The sequence below is a fragment of the Sphaeramia orbicularis genome, chromosome 3 (assembly GCF_902148855.1).
Source record: "Sphaeramia orbicularis chromosome 3, fSphaOr1.1, whole genome shotgun sequence".
Taxonomy (NCBI): Eukaryota; Metazoa; Chordata; class Actinopteri; order Kurtiformes; family Apogonidae; genus Sphaeramia; species Sphaeramia orbicularis.
The window spans coordinates 30783037-30804534 of record NC_043959.1 but is presented as its reverse complement, the minus strand read 5'-3'; the positions used below and the strand labels follow the sequence as shown (position 1 = coordinate 30804534).

The 21498-nt window shown below is 36.1% G+C and overlaps 1 protein-coding gene across 1 annotated transcript in view; it reads left to right on the top strand.

Annotated features, from left to right (window-relative positions):
• The window catches only part of LOC115413880 (neural-cadherin), a 527604-nt gene that overhangs the window by 171049 nt on the left and 335057 nt on the right, over positions 1-21498 (top strand). The window contains exon 6 of the mRNA XM_030127006.1: positions 5666-5915. Coding sequence (XP_029982866.1) covers positions 5666-5915 — 250 coding nt within the window. The remainder of the gene's footprint in view (positions 1-5665; positions 5916-21498) is intronic.

Below are 21498 nucleotides of genomic sequence, written 5' to 3'. Positions count from 1 at the left end.
CGTATTGGCAGACATGAGCAAGTGGCAGCACTGCAAGACAGTGACCTTGAGCAAGTAAGCACACCCCCATTTTAGTAACCATTGGCGGCTGTGCGAGAATTGTTCGGTAACCGTGTGATCTCAAGATTCGGTAACGTTCCCTGGCCCCCTAGATCGCCAGATTTGTCCGTTTGTGATTTTTTCTTGTGGGGCTATCTCAAGAGTAAAGTGTACATGACTCGACCAAGAACTCTGGATGAGTTAAAACAGAGAATTCAGGATGAAATTCACAGTATCCCAGCTGAGATGTTGCAGCGGTCAATGAGGAATCTCAACAGCAGATTTCAAGAATGCATTCGTGCAGGAGGACACCATCTACAGGAAGTAATTTTTTAAAAAATGAAAATTCCATGATTGTTTCTTAAATGGCATGTTTTAAGGTTTCAGTTACTATGAATAAAATATTTTTCTTCCATCACTCTTGGTTTTATTGGATTGTTAAAAAGTTCCCGTTTTTTTGTGTCACCCTGTAGTTGTACTTTTCAGCTGAATATGCAAAGAGATTGTACGTACACAAAATTAACAAAGATGTTACAATTGAGTTTCTTTCAGTTTGTTATTCAGGGCAACTGCAATTGATTTTAATCGGTCTAATGGTCGTTCAGGATTAAGAAATAAGTACTAAAAGCTACTTTCCACCAACACATGCTACAATACTTCACTGCACAATCAGTTTAATCTAATATGTTAGAACAAGAATTAATTTATACTAAAATAATGAAAAACATGTAATGAACAAACACTGATGGAGTTAAAAGAACCTTCTTTCAAGAGAGATTTTATTGCTGATACTTAGATTAAACTATTAATATGAAGTGTGTTAAGAGTCTCCCCAAGGCTCCGTGGCAATAAACAAGTACAATGTTTAAGATGAAGAAAACAGACAGAAGTGTTTGCATGAGTGAGTGTGTGTGCTTATTTTTATCCATCCGCATACATGTTTGTGCGTATTTGTTTTTGTGTGTATACATGGGCACATGAGCCAAATGCAATGTAAGGTGAATTGGAGAATTGAGAGTTTGATGGTGAAATGTTCTTGTTAGCAGAAAATATGCTTATTCAAATCCCCGGTGGTCTTTTCAGTTTTAGCAAGGCAATCAATTTGAGCCTGAGCGAGCCCCGGCTCCACAGATTCCCAATGTGTGATGTAGAAACCGAAATGCTGCAAAATGACAGACCTTCCAATGCGTGCTGTGCAAATAAATTATTCCCCTTGTCCTATAGAACCGAACATGCACGACGGTGGTAGAAGCACATTTTTTCCAGTTTAGTCACAGGCCATGGCAAGAATACAGATGGTGTGTCATGTTTAAATCCTTCCGTAATAAACACATACAAAGAACAAGGAGAGCACCCAACTATGAATTTTGTCAATCCAACACAATACACCACACAATTTTTATTTATTATTTTTTTCTTTTTTTAGCAGAAAATCCATTGGCATCCGCTTCGGTGATGATTTTGATCACATTAAAAAACAATTAGCCTTTAATGAACTAATACCGAATATGAAGCATGCAGCACTGTCATGAGCTGCTCTGTTCTCTGACAGATCCTCCACCAATTATATCAATTAATTAAAATCTGTGGACCGCTGCGCTCCTGTCTTGATCCACATTCAGCTGCAGGAGAAGTTTCTGTTCTTGGTGGGCTCACCTTAGGGCACCTGTGTTTCAGTTTGAAGGGTAACCCCCTAACCATTCCACTCAAACTCCCAACATGTTACTGTCTCAGAGCAGGGCTTGACACCAATCTCTAGTATGCGTCAACATCGCTAATTGAAAGAAAAATGATTCGGCTTCTCACCATTCATCATGTGTTTGCACCCTCTTACCTACATCTCATGTTATCTGCAGTTTTGTACGATACTATAAGTTTTGCCGCTGCTGTAGCCCCGAGCCATAAGGCCGTGAGTGAGTTCTGAGGTGAAGACAGTCCTCAGATCTCATGTGAATACAGGAATGCAGTGATCTTCTGCCTGTAAACTAAAAGTGTTGTGGAAAGAGATGCAACTTGTGTGGTTTACAGTATTTATATCAGGGGTGTCAAACTCTTTTAGTTCAGGGGCCACCTACAGCCAAATATAATCTCAGTCGAGCTGAACCACTAAAATAATAATGTAACTTATAAATAAGGACAACTTCTAAAATTTATCTTTCTTTTAGTGTAAAAATGTAAAACTAAATTGTGAAAATGTTTATATTTACAAACTATCCTTTATAAAAAAAAAACAAATGTGAATAACCACAACAATCTGAAATTTCTTGAGAGAAAAAAGTTAATGTTATCAATATTATGCTATAACTTATCATTTATATATGCACATTACAACTTACAGTTCACAGTGGATCTACAAAGCCACGAAACATTTGTAACAGGCATTAACATTGTTAAAATTTTAGAGTTTGGAAATGGAAATAGCCGATGATGGAAATATATTTGGATTTGAATCTGACACTGAAAGTAAGGAAGGGACCGGACGAGATAAGCATTTGCTTCTTTCTGTCCCTTCTCAAACTGTATCTATGAGTTCATTCATATATACACTTATGTTAAATGTATTGTATTTCGTTATTTTTTTGTGATTAATGACCAGTGATGGGTGCATATGGAAGTGGCTTCTTGCTTTTATTGTTGTTTTTTTTTTTTTAGTTCTTTTTCCTTATTTTTACTTCAAAGTTTGAGACAAATTAATAAAAAAAAATAATAATAGAGAAGTTGTGTAATTTTTGCACTTCACAAATTTTTCCAGTAGGCCAGATTTTAATCTTTGATGGGTGGGTTTTGGCCCACAGACCGCATGTTTGATTCCCTTGATTTACAGTATTTATGATGAGACTATTGTGGGTCAAATTAGGGGTTAATCTTTGGAATGGCCTGGAAGATTGAGTCAAACAGTCTAAAAAAATTAAAACTTTTAAAAAGATGTACAAATTAACTGTTATTCAAAAATATAGAGCTCAGATTTGACTAAAGAAAATTTGTGTTTAAAAGACTAGGGTCAATATTGGGAGTTGAGATAAGGACATGATTTACCTGAATTAAAATTAAATATGTATTCTCTTCTGTTGTATATTTAGCAATGATTACACTGAATTTTTGTTTGTTTTCATGTGGAAACATTGTGTTGATTGTAAATAGGGTTAGGCAAAATAAGTCTTAACTTAAGCCTAACCCCTTTTGTGTATGGAACAATGAATATGTTGTTTTTGTTTGTTGTTTAAAGTAATTAACGACTGAATAAACTGCTACTAAATTAAACTACAGTGGGGTACAGTGCACAGCCTCCTAGGAGAACGTAAATGTGCTAAACCCACTGAAGTTAATATACCTGGTCGACTGTGTAGTCAATCAGTGGGAAAATTTAAACCAGTAAAAGCTTAATTTTCTTGTGTTCCTCAAATTCATGTTTTATTCATGTGTCACACCTTGTGTCTCTTTGCTTTGTTTGTACATGTATAGGTCAGTGTAAGCATATGTACAAGTTCTTAAACAAAGCAGCTCACATTGACAGAAAAACCCATTTAGATGCTATGGTCATGTTAATGTGTGTTTTCATAGGACAGGTCAGTTACTGCACAACCTCTGTCACTTAGATCTATTGTCTAATAACAGGGAATAGAATTAATGTAGCCCTCATTCCCTGATATTTTTTTTCCATTTATTGCTGCCCTGAGCACAATCACCATTTAACTCCCTTAAGGATAAATTGTACCAGCTCTGGTGTTCTCCAACTTTCCTCTAACTGACATCAACAAGTTACATTTTTAATTTGCTGGCTTATTCAATGCCAATAACTATTGTAGCTTTGTTATTGTGACCATGTTAATGTGCTGACTTCAGCTTTTGGGTCAAACCACCTTTGTGGCTCACGGCTTTAAAAAGGATCCACTCGGCAATGTATTATGTATTGATGAATTGATTTTATTTTCTCTGGTCTTCAGAGCGATCAGGGGATGCCTAGGAACTATTACTGCTATTCTTAACAAGGAGGCAACATATAAACTGAGTAAATATTATCTCAAATGGCATAGATTAGAGTTTATTAAACATGTAAGGGGTTTTAAAGTCACTGTTTGTATAGTTTTTTATATACAGGGTGGGGAGGCAAAATTTACAATGAACGTTTAGTTGTTTTTTCTCAGCAGGCACTACGTCAATTGTTTTGAAACCAAACATATATTGATGTCATAATCATACCTAACACTATTATCCATACCTTTTCAGAAACTTTTGCCCATATGAGTAATCAGGAAAGCAAACGTCAAAGAGTGTGTGATTTGCTGAATGCACTCGTCACACCAAAGGAGATTTCAAAAATAGTTGGAGTGTCCATAAAGACTGTTTATAATGGAAAGAAGAGAATGACTATGAGCAAAACTATTACGAGAAAGTCTGGAAGATACTATTAAAGAAGAATGGGAGAAGTTGTCACCCGAATATTTGAGCAACACTTGCGCAAGTTTCAGGAAGCGTGTGAAGGCAGTTATTGAGAAAGAAGGAGGACACATAGAATAAAAACATTTTCTATGATGTAAATTTTCTTGTGGCAAATAAATTGTCATGACTTTCAATAAACTAATTGGTCATACACTGTCTTTCAATCCCTGCCTCAAAATATTGTAAATTTTGCTTCCCCACCCTGTATATACTGTATATAAAACTCCTACAGACCTTACTGGCTTGGGTTTATATTAACCCATAAAGATCCAGTGTTACTTTTGTGGTAGTTCCAAAAAAAAAACAAAAAATCTCTCTACTTAACCTTTTTTTTAAGTGATTTATTACCATTTATTATAATATTATTCTTTGTATTTGGCATTTCTTCTATAAAAATCGGGTATCTTCCCATATTTAATTAATTGATCATGTAGATGTTCATAAAAACTCAGATGAAAGTTCATTGTCATATCAGAAACAGACAAAACTGAAGAAAATGTGACTTTTTCAAAAAGATTTATCATTAACTGAACATAAAAACAAATGTGTCCATTCACTGTCATTAATCAAACTCAGTGGGTTTTACTGGTGAATCAATGTTGTAGAAGATGACTGTGTTTCCACATTCACTACAGAGCCTCTGAACGTCCAAATGGGTCATATCTGATGACCATGGAAAGATGACAAACTGTATTTCACACCAATTATTGACATGTATTAATAGGATTAGTGGATTAGAAGTTATTCAACATTTTATACAGGTAGATGATTTTGGTTGCCAGTGGTTGTTTGGGTTTTTATGGGTTAAATGACCCAACCAAAAATAAATGAATAAATACATGCTTTTAGAAAATATTGCAAACACGTTGAAATGGACTGCCCTTGTATCATTTTATGTTTTAGTTATGCTTCAGTCACTTTTAGGTAAAAACATAACTCGGATGCTAGGATTTATGTTATAGTTCTGTCATATCCATCTTCTGGAAATCTACAAATTATTAGCAACAACTCCTTATATATTGATGATTTTCTTACTTTCCTTTTTATTTATTTATTTAGTCTGAAATTACCCCTAATACTTTTACTTTTACAGTGAATGCAGTGTGTAACATGCTGCAGCAGATTTTGATAGGATGGATAAGGGCATGGTACAGCTGTAGAGATTTACTGGGTTCTTTTTCTTTAGTGTCGGCCAGTGACTGCGACTCAGAAGAGAATGCAGAGCTGACCTATTACACCCTGAGTCCGGACTTCACCATATCTCCTCACGGGACCATCTTCCCCGCGGGTCCTCTGGACTTTGAGCGATCCAACCATCTGTATGAGTTTGTGGTGATGGCCATCGACAAGGGGGATGTACCCCGCACCGGCACGACCACAGTACGGATCCGCATGGCTAACGTCAATGATGAAGCCCCTGAGTTTTCCCAGCACATGTAAGTAAGAGTGATGCTAGTTCTGATTTTAAGTGTCTGTCCAGTGCCTTGGAATGAGGTTTGACTGCATGTAATGAAACTCACGGTGATGGATAATAAAAGCTTGTGTGAGCCCTCTTTGGCCTCGATTGGATTCCTACGCTGTTGTTGCAGGTGATATAGTAGAAAATGACACATCCTCTGGCGGGTCAGGGTACATTACACCGGCGTGGTGTGTAGCCTGTGAACTTAGAGTCTTTCACTGTACAGGGAAGCACAGCTGTAGACAATCTGGGCCAGCCTTTCTAGGTTCATTCCCATTGTGTGCCAGGTTGATCTGAGTTTTTATGCACACATATTTGGATGGTTTTATACCATTCACACTTTTTAGCCACTGTGTATAATTTCTTATTTACTTTCTGGAAAAAGGCTAATTTTGAGATTCTTTGTAATGTGTGACTTTTCACAGCATAGTTGAACTTTACAGTAGCACAGCAGACTGCTAACAATCAGTTTAGTGCATTTTAAGCATTTGTACACAATCTGGTATTCACACAAATGACTTCTTAAAACTTTTAGTAACTATTGTTTAAGTATGACTTGGTTGGTACGCATACTTTTGTATATACTGTGTGTCGTGACGGAAAAAAATAGATGGAACAGATTGTAGTTAAAGGGTGTTAAAAAGGCAAAGCATTCTGTTTTGCAGAGGCGATATATGCTTTTTATAGTACTGTCATTTTTTGACATTTCATAAACTAAATTACTAATAGGAAAAAAAATAAATAAATAATTGGCCAATTAAAAGATAATGAAAATTAGGACAAAAACCTTTGCTCATATCTGCTTTGGATTAAATTAAAGTGGTTCTTTATTTTTACATGCATGTTTTTTTTTTTTTTTTTATTTTATTAAATTTATTTTTATGTGTTTATTTTCAGAAACCCTTTCTGAATCCGCTACCTAGATAAGGTTCAGTGAAGTAGTTCAATTGGTCGTTTCCACACTTTCCCCTTTCACTAATTGTTATTTGCTTTTAAAAGTGTCTCGGTACTTGGTAGTTCAGAAGTACTTTTTAGTAATTGTGTGTAAAAAGATAATCTGCTGAGCATTTTTTTAAAAAGTAATCTCTGTCACGACACAAGCTGATCAAAAATTAAGGGTACATCAAACACTCTAACAGCCAAAGCTTCAGTATTCTATTTAGTGTGTGTAGACGAGACAGAAAGAGAAAGCTCGACTGTCCTGTCTTGTCAGGTCAGCTACTCACAGCTGCTTCCCAATTCAACATCGCAGCTGCTGTTACCCACAATTCCACCGCTTTTTCCCCCCAGTGTCGCTGCGGCGCCTGCATCTTTTAATTGGTTGATTTTCTGGCAGAGAGCTGGGCAGATTGGTGAGGCAGGGTCAATCAGCCATGCCCACCAGCACTCTCAGGAGGCCCTGTGTGAGAGAGGGGGTGTGTAGATGTTTGCTCCTATATCCTGGTGGGGACGTTGACCTGAATTTTCACTTACTCATGAGGATTTTAGAGATTGAGATAAAGCATGCTTTTTGAGGGTTAACACTTGATTTTTAGGGTGAAGGTTAGCATTATGTTGAGGTTAAGGCTAGGTCAGGTTTAGGCACACAGTTAGGGCGGGGGAATATATTATGTCAATGCGTGTTCTCACAGGGATAGTGAAACAAGTGTGTGTGTTCAGTAATTGAGAAGAGCCCCAGCCAAGTGGGGTGTTGGTATGGACAGAGTGATGTAGTTATAAAGTGCATTCATGCATCATGCATCTGATATGCATGCGTTTATGTTGTTTATATCGGGAGTGGATGAGTGTTTTTGTGTGTGGGTATGATGGGGTGTATTGATTTACTGTCAGCGACAGCAGAATAATCAGTCAGTTTTCTTCTGTAGCCCTCAGCCCTGTTGTACAGCTGCCACAAAAAATGTGCCACTCAGACACACACTCTTATATACATGCCGAAATGTTGTTCCAGAGTCATCCATGCAGGCTAGCACACACACACACACACACACACACACACACACACACACACACGTAGACAGTCACGCAACTCTGTGCAAGAGCACTAAGGGCAGAAAGTGCAAACACGTATGTTATGTCTTTGAGGAAACAGATGCAGCAGAGACAGTTTGGGAATAGAAAATGTATGAATGCAAAATGTATTACACTCCTTGTAGGTATGCTGTGTTTGCCAGTGTCAGCGCTGAGGAGAGTTTTTGTCCTCATCCATGTGTTGAACCATGTATGTGATGGACACAGAGAGAGAAGGAAAGGGAGGGAGGTCATTAAATATATCATTATCCAGGCAGAAAATCTGGCCTATTTGTATTGATTCTTTGAGTTGGAAGCATGTGATAATGACCATTCATGTGTGTGAGTTTGTGTTTTTTTTTTTGTTTTTTTTTTTTGTCAGAAGATGGTGAATGTAGGTTTCAATTCTAAAAATTATACTGAATTGTGTTTGAAGCAAGTCTCACTACTTTCTTTTGGCAGCTAGTGATGGTGTTGATGGTTGTTATTGACTGGCGATGCAAGTAAAAAGAAAAGGATGATGAAGAAAGGAGAATGACAGAATGACAGTGAATGACAGAATGGCTATCTTTTATCTATAGTATCTGCTGTCACTTTGCCATCAGAAGCCTATTACTATACCTACCATCACCTGTCTGTTGCCACGGAAACCACCCCGGAGAGACATCTTGGACGGTTATTGATTCTCTGTATCTATAACCCTCATGTACATTTGTGTGTCCAAAGAGTTAGAAGTGAAAACAATAGAGCTGTATTTTTTTTATAGTTATTATTATTATTATTATTATTATTTGATAAATATATTAGAATCTTTATTTTGTCAGTAGTAGTTTTTTGTCATATACATAAACATGGACCACACACTGAAATTTGTCTTCTGCCTTTAACCCATCATCATATCATGCATCACACACACTGCATGCTAGGAGCAGTGGACTTACCATGTCAGGCAGTTGGGGGGGGGGGGATATCAGCCAACAACTCTCTGCCAGTCCAGGGAATCGAACTGGTGACCCTTCAATCACAAGCCGACTCTCCAGCCATCTAGGCCACGGCTGCCCCCATATATTCATTATAAAAAGTGTATTTCTCACTGTTTAGTATGTGCACCCAGTGATACAACAGTGATCTGGCACAGGGAGAGACTGAACATAAGAAATAAAAAAGAAATAAAGTGCTTTCCTAAGCCCCAGCCACCTTAGTCATCATCGCTACTTCTTTTTAGTTTTCCCATCTGGCTTGGTAGCTGATGAAGTGACAGACTTTCTTCAAACAATAATTCTCAGATGTATTATTATTTTTTTAGTTGAAATATCAAAATCAAAAACAGGTCTAGCTTTTTATTGTGCTAAACCAAAACAAAAAAGACAGGAAAATAACTAAAAAAAAGAACACAAAAAATTAAAAAGCCATCCAAAAAAATGCAGGGAGATAACTTTATTATATGCATTACTTTAATCATTGTGTAATCGTTCATTTTTAAAGTCTATTTTTTTTTTTTTTTTAATAATAAAGTCAATTTATCGTTTTCAAAATTTCTTAAACATAGGTTTTACAATCAGAGCAAATTTTTTAGCACGTTTTTACATTACAAAAATATCATACATCACATTGAACCAGTTGTATCTCTAATTGGTCAAACTCCATCTTATCTTCACTCGTTAAAACATCCATAACACCAGTCGTGCTCTTCATTCCAGCAGCTTTATTAACTTACTCATCTGCAAAGTCTGCACACGTTTGGTCACTCATCATTTCAGTTTTCTGCTACAGACACTCAAACTCAGTTCATTCACTCATACACATTTAATGACTGACTTCATTTGAACCATTTTTACTTTATACATACGACTGTTATGAATGGTTTAATATTTTTTGTTGTGGGTGCATTCCTTTTTATATATATTTTTTTACTCTGTTTTTGTGCAGCCTCTGGGCCAGGTTGTCATTGTAAATTGAGAATTCTAATTATTGTTTTAACTTATTTATTTATTTATTTATTTATTTATTTATTTATTTAACCCACAATCAACATTACTCTCAACACAAACATTTTGCAAACACCCTGAAGCTTACTTAGGTACAAACCCTGAAAGCAATCAGTCTTCTGAATTTTAACCATTTGAAATGCAAATCATTCTGGTTGATTTTGTAAAGGTCAGTTGTCTCAAGTGAGTATGTGATGTAGCCTATTACACATTTTCCTCATAGTCTTGTTTTTAAAGTAGATTAAAATATATATTGGGATGATGACGTGTATAGAAGTTGTTTAATTAAATACAGTCATGGAAAAAAAAATATTAGACCATCAAAAGTCATCAAAAACAATAGTTATGCAATCAAGTACTAACTCCTGTGTGTATCATGTGACTAAGACAGGCAAAAAAGAAAACATGGAATGCCGAAAAGCACTGTTTTTGGCAGTAGAATGCAAATGATTTTGGTTATTATCAAGAAAACTGAAGAAAACGTCTAGATATCAGCTCAGAAATTAAACTCTTATGAGCTATTTTTGTTGTTATCATTATATTTGTCCAAACACATGTACCTTTAGTTGTACCAGGCATTAAAAGGACCAAGAAACTGAATAAAACAAGGGGTGGTCTAATAATTTTTTTCCGCGACTGTATTTCAACAATGAGAAATGATTATAATACCACTAATACAGTCCATTTGATGACTATGCCTTTAAATTATTGATATCTCTGTCTGGTTCCATCTTTTTATAACTCCAACTTAGATGTCACTTGTTATTGTTCTGGGAAATGTTTTCCTCCAAATCAGATTGTTTCTTGGCCATACAAACCTGTGTTTCTCATTTCCTGTTTTTTTTTGTTGTTGCTTATATTAAGTTAATAAGAACAACAGTACTGTCCCTGTTGGCTTGCATTCCCATGCAGTTAAATGCTGACTTCAAAACAAACATTAATAACAGGTTGCTAGAAGTAAAATGTTCCCACTCTGCTTCATGATGCTACAGTAACCACAGTACATAATAGCCCTTATTTCTACAAGAAAAAAGTACATATACAGTTGCTGAAACATTTATTACACCATCAGAAGTCATCAAAAACAATGGTTATGCAATCAAGCACTAACTCCTGTGTGTATCATGTGACTAAAACAGACAAAAAAGAAAACATGGAATGCCGAAAAGCACTGTTTTTGGCAGTACAATGCCATAGCTATTAATGTAAGAACTTAAGTGGTTTTGGTTATTATCAAGAAAACATGGGAAATGGCTAGATATCAGCTTTTAAATTAAACTCTTATGAGCTATTTTTGTTGTTATCATTATATTTATCCAAACAAATGTACCTTTAGTTGTACCAGGCATTAGAATGACCAAGAAATTGAAGAAAACAAGGGATGGTCTAATTATTTTTTCCGCAACTCTATTTTCTTAGTTAATAACTTTTAGAACCTTATAAAGGTCTTGGTGTCAGTGGATCCTAAAAAAAAAAGTCTATGATTAAGGACGTAATTTAAAAAAAAAAAAAGATAATTAATCCTCAAATCTGACACTCAAAGGTCTTAAAAACTTTGAGAATACCTTGAAAATGTGTTAAAAAAGTCATACATTTGGTTTCCTTGAACCTGCAGATACCATGTAGATGATTATATATACATTAAATCATCTAAAAATGTCAGAACAAATCAAAGGAAGGCTTAAATATTTACTCTGTCGTTTTAAGAATAATGGGCCTCATGCAAGAAACCATATCCAAATAAAATTTCTCTCAGCTTTGTTTTTATTATGCATATTCTTTTATTTTGTTAGTACCCATGGATTTATGGGACTTACCAATGATGTCTTATTTTTGCTCTTACTCCAGCCAGGAGAGACATTTCGGCTCAGTGCACTCTCGCCAAGAGAAAAACATTAGAGCCCAGAAAGAACACAGAAACACATAATACAATGTAATTCCGATTATTTTATGTTGAATTGGACTGAACTCACTGAACAACCCCCCCCCCCCCTTTTTTTTTTTTTTTTGGTCTTTTTTTTCAGGTCATAGGCAATGAATCAGCAGTGTTAGGAGAGCAAAGAAATGCAGTTCTCAAAATGGGATTTAGGCAATTACACTACAAGGCTAAGGATATGTGTCTCCACTGTTGTGTTTCTGCTGTTTTGTAGTGGCTCTGAAAGACTGCGTTTTCATGTTTGATTTGATTTGAAAGTATGATGATTTTGCTGCTTCTAAAATTCTTTTTCTTACCCCTTTTTTGGTTGCATCTCTGAAAGTCAGCTGTTTGCACACGGCACAAAACCTGCCCTTTTATGGTGCCTAGTGGGTGTGGTCTAATCCTAATTACAAGTAACCAGCCACACCTGTTCCATTTACAGTCATTCATTACAGATGGGTAGGAGCAGATTGGACGGTAAGAGGATTTGATGCATCTAGAATTCATTTAGCTTTTTTTTTTTTTTTTTTTTTTTTTCTTATACCACAGCGTGTATATAGATATACCAGGAATTCTGTCTTCTGCAGCTGATTTCTTGGAGGCTATTCAGCCCTGTCAAATTTGACATATGTTCTTTGCATTTTTTTAAAACACATTTTTTAAAAGTTTTTCGAAAGATTGGCAGTTAAGACTCTAAATGAATCCCTAGGTAGGCAGCAGTGGCGGCTGCTCGTCTTTCAGACTGGGGAAGCTCGTTGTCGGCTTTCATAAAAAAATGGTCAAGTTATTTAAACATAAATTCGGCCTTCCCTTCCTTTTTAAGAAAATGGTCAGTGACCTTATTGTACCAAGTAAACAAGAAAACGCTGAAATGATGTTAAATTGAAACAAGGAAGTACAGTGAGTCTGTTTTATTTACAGTGCAAGAAATGAACAATCATTTCGTAGTAGTTTCTCTCTCGATTTCACAAGCAGACGATATTAAACTGAACTCTGTCAAGTGAAGGAGTAGATCTCAAAATAGCTGTCAATCAAACGGGATTCAGCCTTTCAACCGATCCTCCAATCAACACGTGGAAGCCCAGTGTCCAGCCCGGCCAAGCTCCGCCCACAGCTCCATTCACCCCCAGAGATGCCGGGTGTCCGGGGGCGGGACAACATTATGGCATTTATCCAATTACCGTCCAGTTTTGAGGCAATGAAAAAAACTGTTCCACTCAGTCCCATTGAAGTGCTACAGGCGTACAGGTGTCTACAGACAAATGCACTGACCATAGATCGTATGAGAAAACAGCGCAACGGGAATGTATGAGAAGGGAACAACGTCGAGTCCACTGATTTGTGATAAAGCTGATTCTGAACGAACTCGTCTTTCAGATGAACGTGTTCTAACACATTTCTAGTCAATGAAATGTCAACACAACCGTACATATTTAACCATTTAATTTTCGTAATTTTAGAGGAAGCCGAGCTTCCCTTGCTGTCTATGAGGCAGGGGGGTCAGTTTACACAAGGGGCAAAGTGTTGTGCCACTGGGTTATTAGCAAGCTTCACTTACTTTTTCCGATTGAAAATATAATATATTGCTGTATGAGGCTGTATGAGGCCCATTGTCTGTTCATCCTATGACATGGTCAGCATGGAATACAGCATCACACAAACCACACAACAGGCATCTGCACGGTTTAACGGAGGGTCTTGACCGCCACCTACCCAGCATACAGACGCAGCCACACTCCACCACACATGTCATTATCCGTTCACTTTCTTCCACTCTCCATCGATGCCTTATCTGTGTAAACTAATTGAACCAATAATTAAATTCAGTATTTAATTTTCACAGCTGACATCAGGCAGTGGCCGGAGGGACGCATCTATTTTTCTTCCCAGATTAACTAAATGAAAACAAACTAAAACAAAAAAGTAAAACAAAAAGGTTAAAAAGTAATTAGTGTGTGCTTGTGTACGTCTGAGGTGGTTTGCAGCTGATTGCAGCATTGATCTCACCAAATGAGAGTTGCGGTAGGGCCCAAATGTGATTGCAAAAGGCATCCAATGCTGCTTGACTGCTAGGCCTTTTGCTGTTTCTTAGGGATGCTTGTTGATGTCTTTCCCAGACACTCACAGAGTCACTGTTTTGTTCAATTAATGTCTACAGTATTGTGTTTGAAATACATTGGCAAAAGTTATCTGGTGAGGTTGGGACAATGTATAGGGTGGGGAAGCAAAATTTACAATGAACATTTAGTTGTTTTCTCTCAGCAGGCACTACGTCAGTTGTTTTGAAACCAAACATATATTGATGTCATAATCATACCTAACACTATTATCCATACCTTTTCAGAAACTTTTGCCCATATGAGTAATCAGGAAAGCAAACGTCAAAGAGTGTGTGATTTGCTGAATGCACTCGTCACACCAAAGGAGATTTCAAAAATAGTTGGAGTGTCCATAAAGACTGTTTATAATGGAAAGAAGAGAATGACTATGAGCAAAACTATTACGAGAAAGTCTGGAAGATACTATTAAAGAAGAATGGGAGAAGTTGTCACCCGAATATTTAAGGAACACTTGTGCAAGTTTCAGGAAGCGTGTGAAGGCAGTTATTGAGAAAGAAGGAGGACACATAGAATAAAAACATTTTCTATGATGTAAATTTTCTTGTGGCAAATAAATTGTCATGACTTTCAATAAACTAATTGGTCATACACTGTCTTTCAATCCCTGCCTCAAAATATTGTAAATTTTGCTTCCCCACCCTGTAGATGTCAAGTATAAACCTCAAATATGTAGTGCAAAAAAGTACCATAAAATTTCATTTTCATTTATTTGGATCTCCATTAGCTTTGGCTTAGGCCATCGCTATTCTTCCTGGTGTCCACTCCCATCACAATTGTCATTATACTGCAAAACACAAATTACCAAAAGCACCCACACACAAAATAAAGCAAAACAACACAAACAACAACTAAAAACCATTCATCACAATTACAAAACAAAAACATACATATAATAGAGGACCTAGTTCAATTAACAGTACCTCCCAAAAAGTAGTTTTTAGCATAATTTGTAAATGGTCAGATATATTTCACAGTTACATATCAATTTAATGTCAATCAACTAAATATTAGAAGACACCGAGCATTGTTTTGCAAATCAATAAAATGGATGTCATTGTCATCAGTTGTATTAAAATTTTCGTGTATTTGCTATTTTCCCATGTAAAGCTTCCACTATGCTTATAATTATCATAATGTCCTCACCACTGTGTCATAATCATGCTCAGCTGCATATTTTGAGGATTAACCAATGTATTGCTGAGTTTTCAGAAGGCTTAAGTGCTGTCTTGTTGCAGCAGTTTCCCTTAGTTTGTTGAAGATTTAAGTTTTTTAATACAAAAGTAAATAATTTCCCATAATCTATGACCATTACCATCACTGCGTCTGTGTACAAAACACTGGAAAAAGTAAAACACATTACAATAATTAGATGAAAATTGCAAATAAGCAAAAAGCTTAATTTAACTTTAAATGGTTTCTATGTTGATTTAGAGGAGTGATATTTTGCTTTTTTTAATGGAATTATGCATTTTAAAACATTTCCCTGTGGTCTACATAAACTGTAAATGCTATGCTTGGATCTGAATTCTTCATTAATTCAACTCCACAGGTCCATCTTCAAACCTATTTCTGAGTAATGACACCAGAAAGGTCATTTTGAGCGCTGGCCCTTTAAATGCACATGACCCCGCCCCTTCAGGTTGTTGGCTGTGCTGCTCTGTTCTGTTCAGCCACTTGAGTTCATTAATACAACCAACAACTGAACATTTTAGGTAATCGGCTCGAAGTTTAGACGTATTTTCAGTATGGACTGCAACCGCTGCTGCTGACAAACAATTATGTCGTACTCGGAGAAATGTTCGTCGGAAGTCTTGACCTTATATGTGTAAATTTCATGGCGTAGTTATAATACATAACAAATTAAGAAGGAATTGAAACGGGTAATAGAAATCCGTTCAATTTTTGCTGAAATTAATATAAAGATAGCTTTGCAGCACCTGGAGAGTTCAAATTCAAAATTTATGAACTATTAGGGTCCAAATACACAAATACATGTACCAAAGACTAATAAACGTGGGTTTAGCAAAATATGACCCCTTTAACATCTGTTCACCTTCATTGTACCTAAAATATTTTGGGTTCTGCACCAAAAACTGGGAAAATCTTCCATTAACATGAGTCAAATCTTCTCTACCTTTATTGTATTTCGTCTTTCTCTTAAATAAATGAATTAAAAGGAAAAAAAAAATCACAATTCCCCACACTCTAAGATAACATCCCCATGCTATATATTATTTTTCTTTCATTTATCTAGAATAAAAATCATTTATTAAATCTGATAGGTTTTCAGTTGATTGATGAATGACTCATATAGCTGACTTTTTTTTTTATCCCATGCTACCATGCAATAAATTTAAAGCATCCAACACAGTGATGTATGGTGTGGACCGATACGGGCCAACGTTAGCTATTGTAGCTCCTATTCAGACTCCTTGTAATCATAAGCCTAATTGTTTAGCAGACTCCATTTGAATCCATAATGATTACACTCTCTGCATCTGTAATGCACAAGTTAAGTTAATTTGGGGAGTGAGGACAAAAGAGGCTTGTGGTCGGTGTGAAAGAGCCATGCATAAATTCAACTGCACAGACAGCATCTGTAATTTTGCCATCAAATTGCAGGCAGAAGTGCATAAGGAAGCCTGAGTACTTTATAGCTTTCAGGTGAGATAAATACAAGCAATTATCTAATGATCTTTCAAATAGCTTCCTTGGACCACAAGTGCAAGCCATTTGATCAATGTGCCCTATGTACCTTTAAAACTACATAATAAAGAAGCACAACACAGCCTCTCCTTTTACCTGACTTGCGTATTGATCTGTAGGGAGCGGCACGGCCTGCAGAGTGTAGGTTGAAATTGCTCAGATGCTACAGTGGCACTTTACAAACAAGTGGCACGTCAGTGGTCTTTCCAGGCAGAACCAGTCCAACAGTTTTTGAGGCACAAACACAGCAGTGAACATGATCACAGTGTTCTGGCCCTAATGAGAGTACCTTGTTTTCAGTGACAAATGAGTAAGCCTTGTCACTACAGAGGGATAGCAGATGGATATAGGTTTTTGTCAGACTGTTGGAGTTACTAGACCTGCATTTTTAATGTGCATGGCCATGTGGGCAGGCAATGAGTCATTGAGAAACAGCTGTAGAAGAAGTACATCTTTTGGTTTTAACTTTAAGCTTTAAGCAAGAGAGTAGCACACACAGCGGCGTTATTGATTAGTTGAGTGTTTTTCTTGTTTCTTATCTCCTCAGTCAGTAGCCATAGTTCCCACTGGAGTTTTGTGGGTGTTTCCCTTAAGAAATACTATTTTCATCTCATAATATTAATCCAGGAATTTATGAATACAGATATCCAATAATGACATCTTGAATTCAGTTAAGATAAGATATCCTTTGTTGTCCCAATAGACACATTGGTCTTGAATGATAGTGCCGCGTTGCAGCTACCATGGTAAACACAAATAATAAATGTATAATGCAATATGCTAATCTGACCCAAATACTCAGTGGGCATTAACACAGATGATAGTATAAAATCACATAAATATACAACATCATATACTGTAAGTATATACAGTATTGATTTTCTACTTACAATATACAGTCACATAAACGCATAAATATACAAGCCATGTTACATAAATACATATCAGTATATGTTAAAAAAAATCATCAAAATATAAATATAACAAACATTAGAGAATGTGAAGAGAATGAATATGGAAGAATATTTAAAAATACTGAACACCAGACTAGAAACCTTCCAATCAGTGTTTAAGACTTAAAGCAGTGTATGACTTTCATCACAATTTATTTTTTCTAATTTGTAAAACCTGAGTGATATCCTAATTATCATAATCCACTAGTCTTTCCATGCTAATGCACCTGAATCACTTCCCTCACTGTGAACAACTTGAAAGATGACTACATCATAAACACAGTCCGCTTGTTTACATAACAAACCGGAATGTCACTCGGGTGTTTCTGGAAATTTTGTCACGAAGTTCAATGTGGGAATGGGAATTCCACGCAGCGACCAAGTGACAGCGGTTTCTGACAGATTCGGCGGGAAAACGAGCCAAATCGCTACAATGTAAGATTCTCCAGTCCACCAGGGTTGTTCTAAAGAATGAGTCTAGTTGATGGATGGAGGTAAAGGTGACATTTGGGTTCAGCACTCACAAAGAGACAGCGAAATTGCTGCTGTGTGGAATTTCCATCCCACAATGCACTTCGCACCAAAATTTACGAAAAGGCCCGAGTGACATTTCAGTTTGTTACGTAAACAAGTGGACTGTGTTTATGATGGAGTCATCTTCAAAGTTGTTCACCATGAGGGAAGTGATTCAAGGGCGTAAGCAGAGAAAGACTAATGGTTTAGTGATAATTAGGCTATCACCCATGTTGTACGAATTTGAAAAAGAAAATTGTGATGAAAATCATACGCTGCTTTAAGCTGTTTGTTCAAAAGGGTTATGGAAGTGAGCAGAAAGGAAAACCTGAACTGAAGCCTAAGTCTGAACTGAAGATTAGTCATTTTCTATAGAGATTTTTTTTTTTATGGCATTGTATCTATTGTTTAGTCTCAGATGTTCTTGATGTATTTGACATCTTATAAGAAAATAGGGCTTCATTTGTATTTTCCCAGATTTCTGAGTCCCAGTTACATACAAGAAAACACTAAGAATGCTGAGAAAGCAGGTTAATGTTGAAATAGATACTCAGGTCCAGCCTAAGGTACTAATATAAGCATTTGTGAAAAGTATTTTTTTTCTTATCTTGTTTTCGTATCTATAATAGACTAGTCAACATTTGCTAGGGATCAGGACTATAACTTTGCTATATTCGGGGGTGTAATTCTGGAAACTTGAAAATTTACTTTCCCAGTGGAGTACAGCCTGCGGATGTGGATGGTGGCCACACACATTATTGACATCACACCGTATGTGTTTCAGAACATTCTGAGTGGTTTCAGTGAAAACAAAATTGGAAGAGTAATTGTTGTGAACTCTAATTTCTAGGGTTGTATCACCCTTTTGCCTGAAAGTGCAATAAAATTTTTATTTTTTTTTTACCTTTTGGGCCATTTTTCTTTACATGACTAGCCAAAGTACACACGTAATATATGAAGTCACCCAAAATATTATACAACATCAATTATTGTGCAAATATAAAACTGATCCCTAGCAAATGTTGACTAGTATACATTCTGTGTTCAAAGTCTCTGTGTACTATATAAATTGTCCATATTTTTAAGTCTTTTTGCCGTGATGCCGTTGCAGTGATCTGATGGTACATATCCAATAAGCAGAGCATAGTTTAGCATTTGATCCACATACTGAAATGTCCTTTATGTACTGTTTTAATGCCAGTGCAATTACCTCTGAGTTGAATTTCTTTCTTTTTTTTTTTTCATTGTTTGCCTTATAGCTGTATTAAGCAAACTTTGTCAGGGAACATTCAACATTATAATTGCCAACAGTTGGACTAGAAAACAAACTGTCACCAGCACAACAAAATATGACATACAGTATCTCCACTACCACAAGTTTTAGGGTTACCATGTTTAATTAAGTGATATTCTTTTTCTTATGGTTTTCTCTGCTGGCTTGGTTATTTATTTGTTGGCTTTTGTCTTGGTGATTTTGCTCAGATTTGCCCCAAAAATGTAGAGTGTGAACCTCATGTCAACAAGGTAGAAAAGCCATCTTTTCAAGAAAAGTTTTGCTTTCAAGCACATCAGTGGTTCAGAGATGTATATATAAGGCCAAAAGGGAGTTCAAAGCAGAAGTTCAAAGTGTTACACTAAGATACAAAGACAAAACTGAGGGGGAATTTTATAGCAAGAAGCTGAACTTGGTTTGGTATGCAGGGGCTGATAAAAAATGCATGGCAAGGCAAGTGAAACTGTTAGCTTGAATGTGGTTTATATGAAAAATACTTTGTAAGTTGTTGAAAATGATTAAGAATGCACATTTTATTGATACATTATCTACTATATTTGTTTTTTTTAATATTATTCTATTGACATGAAAGGTTGCGCTATGTATAGAATTCTGTAAAAAAAAAAAAAAAAAAAAAAGTCTTTGACCTTCTGGTTAGATTATTCTAATATGTGAAGATATAAGATCATGATACTGCTGCTTCTCTTTGTAAAAGCACCACTTCGATGCATACAAGTTTGCACTGAATTTTTAAAGCGTAGTTGTATAAGTTGTTATTTTCTTCCCCCACTTTAAAGAAATAATAAGTAAATAAAAAATAAAGCCCTTCCTCTGTCCCTTGTGCGCTGATTTAGAAACCAGCAGTAGACATACACACCCTTAAAATTTGATTAGGGTGCAGCCATTCTGACTGTCCTTCAGGAGAGTGATGCAGAAAACTGGACAGTGTTGGGGTGAGTGTTTTGGTGAATGCTCCCCGCTCGAGTGCTACTTCTTCCCACTGTGTCATGATTTCATATCGCTGTAAGAGAAAGCCATTTTCATCTCAAGCCCAGTCCACATGTTCTTTACTTTGAAAGTCGATTGATTGCAGGTACTTGATGGCGGGAGGTGTGATAGAAGAGAGGAGCGGGGTCAGGCACCTGTGATGTTGGGAAGAACTCACCATGTTTTTTTTTGTTTTGTTTGTTTTGTTTTTTTGTGCCACAGAAGGAACCGGGTTTACCGGAGTTTTCGAGTGGTGCAGTGTTGTAGTTCTACTCGCAGGTCTATCTATTTGTATGTTCAGGGACTCATGAGCACATGGAGGTTACAGCAAAGCCATTCAGTTCATCATATGATTGTAATATAAAGCTGACAAAGCTGCAGTGGTGGAGTGGGTAATCGGGACTTTTGGGAGGATTCCTAATGGGCCGGCTAATGTCAGTCTGGACTTTGGGCCAGTTGGATGGGGAAAAAAAAAATAAATTAATAAAAAAAAAAAAAAAAAAATTATATATATATATATATATATATATATATATATATATATATATATATATTTTTTTTTTTTTTTTTTTTTTTTTTTTTAATTTTTTTTTTACTTAATTTTTATTAGATTTTTTCTTTTTTTCAGTACAGTGCAATTTTACATTCAAGTACAGTTCAATTAATTTCTTTTCCCCCTACACAGCTGAAAATGTATTCTCATACCCCTCCACAGACACATATGATGAAATTTGAGAAAGCAATAATAATTATAGCAAACAATGTTCACTCTAAAGAATAAAAAAAAAAAAAAAATAAATAAATAAATAAACAAGGCTGTAGATATAAATCTTTGTCAGAGGTAGAATGACAGCACCTTGATAACATGGAGTATTCTTGCATCACCAGTAAATATTATTGCAGCAGTAAAGGTAACATAGGTTCCAATCTTTTAGTAAATATGGTTTTCTGAAGCCTGAGCAAGTATGTGATCTGCTCCATCTGGTAAATATCCCAAACTTTTTGAATCCATGTATTATATGAGGAAAAATAATTTTGACACTTATCTGTTACTTCTCTAATCTTCTTCTTGCATTCATTTTCGTTCAACTATGC